This window comes from Epinephelus moara, chromosome 4, assembly GCF_006386435.1.
Source record: "Epinephelus moara isolate mb chromosome 4, YSFRI_EMoa_1.0, whole genome shotgun sequence".
In the NCBI taxonomy this organism is placed as follows: domain Eukaryota; kingdom Metazoa; phylum Chordata; class Actinopteri; order Perciformes; family Serranidae; genus Epinephelus; species Epinephelus moara.
Window position 1 is genome coordinate 139,954 of NC_065509.1, and position 3,750 is coordinate 143,703.

At 39.7% G+C, this 3,750-nt stretch overlaps 1 protein-coding gene across 1 annotated transcript in view; it reads right to left on the reverse strand.

The window, feature by feature from the left end:
• Positions 1-1,566: 1,566 nt before the first annotated feature.
• Positions 1,567-3,750, reverse strand: part of igbp1 (immunoglobulin (CD79A) binding protein 1) — an 11,699-nt gene continuing 9,515 nt past the window's right edge. The window contains exon 3 of the mRNA XM_050042753.1: positions 1,567-2,224. Within this exon, the coding sequence (XP_049898710.1) occupies positions 1,955-2,224 (270 nt within the window). The 3' untranslated portion in view covers positions 1,567-1,954. The remainder of the gene's footprint in view (positions 2,225-3,750) is intronic.

Genomic DNA, 3,750 nt, shown 5'->3' on the forward strand with positions numbered 1-3,750 from the left:
GTGCTGGGAAGAATGCCCCCTGAAGAACAATAATGTGTAAGTCTAAGTCAAGGGACTGTATTTACAATGTTGATTCTGTGTTGGACTGCGAGCCAGTGAAGTGATTTCAGTACTTCATGGGCTGCAGCATTTAATGCCTTTACGAGTTTCTTAGAATTAGTTTGGGATATAGAGCCTCTAAATTTTGATGTTTAATGGCTGCTATAGTTATGTGACTGACCTGACTTTCAATGTTAAGACTGTCTGTGAAAAAATGGATGGTTTATACGCATCTTCCCCCTGACAGCACAGAAGATCTATACAATCAGCACAGTTTCAAGGTGGACACCCAAGATTTGTGTCAATAATTCAGTATCTGGGCAAATATTTCCCCATATGTTCGTAAGATATGATATTACGTAATGGCCAGAAAAATGTTTTTGCATAACACTGATGTCACAGTGACATTTGACCTTTTGGATATAAAATGTCATCACTTTATTATTTTATCCTTTTAGACATTTTGTCTTCAGTTTTGACATAATTAGCATGAGTTTTTGAGTTATGACCAAGGACATATTACATACATATCATACTGACCTTGACCTTTGACCTTTAACCACAAAATTCTAATCAGTTTATTCTTGGACGTTTGTGTCAAATATAAGAAATTCCCTGAAGGTGTTCTTGAGATATTGTGTTCATGAGAATGAGACAAATGCAAGGTCACATTAACCTTGACCTTTGACCACCAAAAGCTAATCAATTTACCATTGAGTTCAAGTGAACGTTTGTGTCAAATTTCCCTCAAGGTGTTCTTGAGATATCATGTTCACAAGAGTGAGACAGACAAGGTCACAGTGACCTTGACCTTTGACCTATCACCACCAAATTTATCGTTGAGTCCAAGTGGACATTTGTGCCAAATTTGCCTTGAGATATCACTTTCCCAAGCATGGGATAGACTGAATAAATAAAAAGTAGTAGCCCAAGGGTTACACCTTGTAGAATCCTGAGTAAAAGATGTTTTTTCAATAGATTTGAAACTACTGGTGGGAACATAGAGGCTCCTTTGTGTGGTAGTCTGGAGCCTATCCCAGCTGTCACTAGGCAAGAGGCGGGGTACACACTGTACAGGTCACCAGACTATTCCAGGGCTGACACATAGAGACAGACAACCATTGATGCTCAGATGCACACCTACGAGCATTTTAGAGTCACCAGTTAACCTAACATGTATGACGTTGGACTGTGGGAGGAAGCCGGAGAACCCACAGGAAACCCACACCGACACAAGAACATGCAAAATGTATAATTCAGAATGGATTTAAGTTCTTTGTCTTCACTAATGCTGAGATGTTTTATATCAAACTGTTTTTTTCCTGTAAGGGTGAAAAATATTTTGATGACTTATCTTTGGTTACAAACATATATCCAATCAAAAGTAATTTGGGGTGACTAGCTAACCGCACCCATCATATTAAACTGCACATTAATGTTAGCTAGTGGCTAGTTAAATGCATTTGGATTTGAACTAAAGACAGATTCTTAACAGATTCTGTACACACTGACATTCTTGCTACATGATTTGTTCAGTCTCTTTATTTTCAATGACAGTGTTAGGGGAATACACAATACAAAGCAGAAGCATTAGCATCATGGCTGAGCTCCATTAGATCCAGCCATAATGTAGATTTTTTTTACTAAGATTCATTGAAAAACACCACAGACGACTGCTGAATCCAACTTTGTTAATGACTGACAACAGAAAATGGAATATCAGTGAATCAGCTGCAGTGTCAATCAACTCAGCAGGTTTATTTGGCAATGCTGTGGTGTGTCTCTGGGTTTGTGACCTTCTCATACCAACAGTTTTAAGGATCAAAATTGTGAAGAAGGTCCACTTGCTGGACTGATTAGAATAGAAATGAAGACAGAGTCAGGTCTTTTTGGACACACACTGTGTTGGGATCAGTTAGCCCATGTTCTGGCGGTTTCCATAACCTCTGCGATGAGTGTCTTTCCAGTCATCCCAGTTTCTGGCTTTCAGCAGAGACTCCTCATCATCATTTTCAGCCCTCTTCTCTTTCTCTTCTTCTTCCCTCTCCTTTGCATCAGTGTCCTCCACAGGAACCGTCCTGGGTATCCCCTGGTCAGGCAGAACTCCGTGTTTCCTGTGCTGATCATACCAGTCATCCACTGTCATGGTGGGGAGGCTGGGGTAACCAGCCCCGAACACTTGAGCCTGTGGACCAAACAAACACATTCTATGACTCATCGTTACACAGCAAGTTCAAGCTGGAGTTGGAAACTTTTATAGAAATGACTTGTTGTTTTGTATTAGCTGAAACTGTTACTATATCCACACAGTATTACATGAGACAGATAATGTGTGAAAAATGTCAAGCCCCTCCTCCTCGTAATCCTTCTAATGGCATTTGCAAGAATCAACCATATGTGAATGAAAACAACCAATCAGAGCCAAGAAGTCTCTACAGCAACTGTCAGTCATGTCAATCACTACTTGTGAACTATGGTCAAACTGTCAAACTAGGCAGTACTGATAAAATATGAATCAAGATTCTGTTACTGCCCATGTCTCACCTCAAATGTTTTCAGAAACATATTTTGGTGTACTGTTTAGCTGTAAAATGAGAAAGTTGTGACTTTGCCGCCAACAGTCAAGCCTTTGTTAATCAATAGTGGCGGGTGTCATTCTCTTGGATGGATAAAAAGATAGTAAAAACAAATGCTAACTGGTTGCAAAATATCCTTGGGTGGTGGCATATATACCTGGGTGGCCTGCCCAAGTAAAGTCAATTACCCCTTTTAGACAGTCATGTGCTGGTTTGAACTGATTTGGTTTGGTTTAGGCAATCAGCCCAGTGCGGCAGGAATTTGCATTTCCATTACAACAGTGTTAGGTGCTTGATGGTGTGTCTTTAACTGATGATGACTTGTCTTGAGTAATGACGTTTAAAAGCAGTGGGCTGATGCATGGCAAAAGTCCCTTGTTATTTTTGCTGCATGTGTTTTTCCATCACACAGCAGGGCAGATAAAAGAAGTTTACCTGTTGGAGGTGAGCTGTTTGCAGAGGTGCAGTAAAAGTCTGTTGTCTGCAGCTCTTCATCTAAAATCTCACTGTGACTGTTTCTGCGTACTCTTCCTCCCTGTGATATCATTAGACTTGTCTTTATTGAGGAAAAAGCCAATGATAGACACATTTCATTTCCTATAAATTCTTCACAATAAAAGGTCCCCCATTATTTTATGTAAAAACTTTTATTGTGAAGCAACAAAATAAAGAAATGTTGAGTTTTCGAGCAGCAACTTCACATAACTTCTGATACGGCTGATAGTGAACATGAAACAGTAAAATAAAGCAGATACCTACTAAAAACGGAGCGCAGGAGAGAAACTAAACCCCAAACAGAGATTCAGTTTGACGCTATTAAAGGGAAATTTCGGTTTATTTCAACCTGTCTCCTATCGTCCTAAATTTGTTTCAAGTGACTAGTGACATAAAAATAATAGTTAGCATGTTAGCCGTTAGCCTAGATACAGCCAGGGCGCATTAGTAGCGTTAGACCTGTTAAAACGTAAGTGAACGGGCAACCTTCAAGTGCAAAGTTAGTCCACTAAACAAGCTTTTTTTCCACAAAGACCGCCTCATATCGTTAGGATAAATGTCAGAGAACATATAGTAAACGACATGTAAACGTGTTGTCTTACCTTACCAGTGTGCTGCCATGTTTGTTTACCATTTAGCT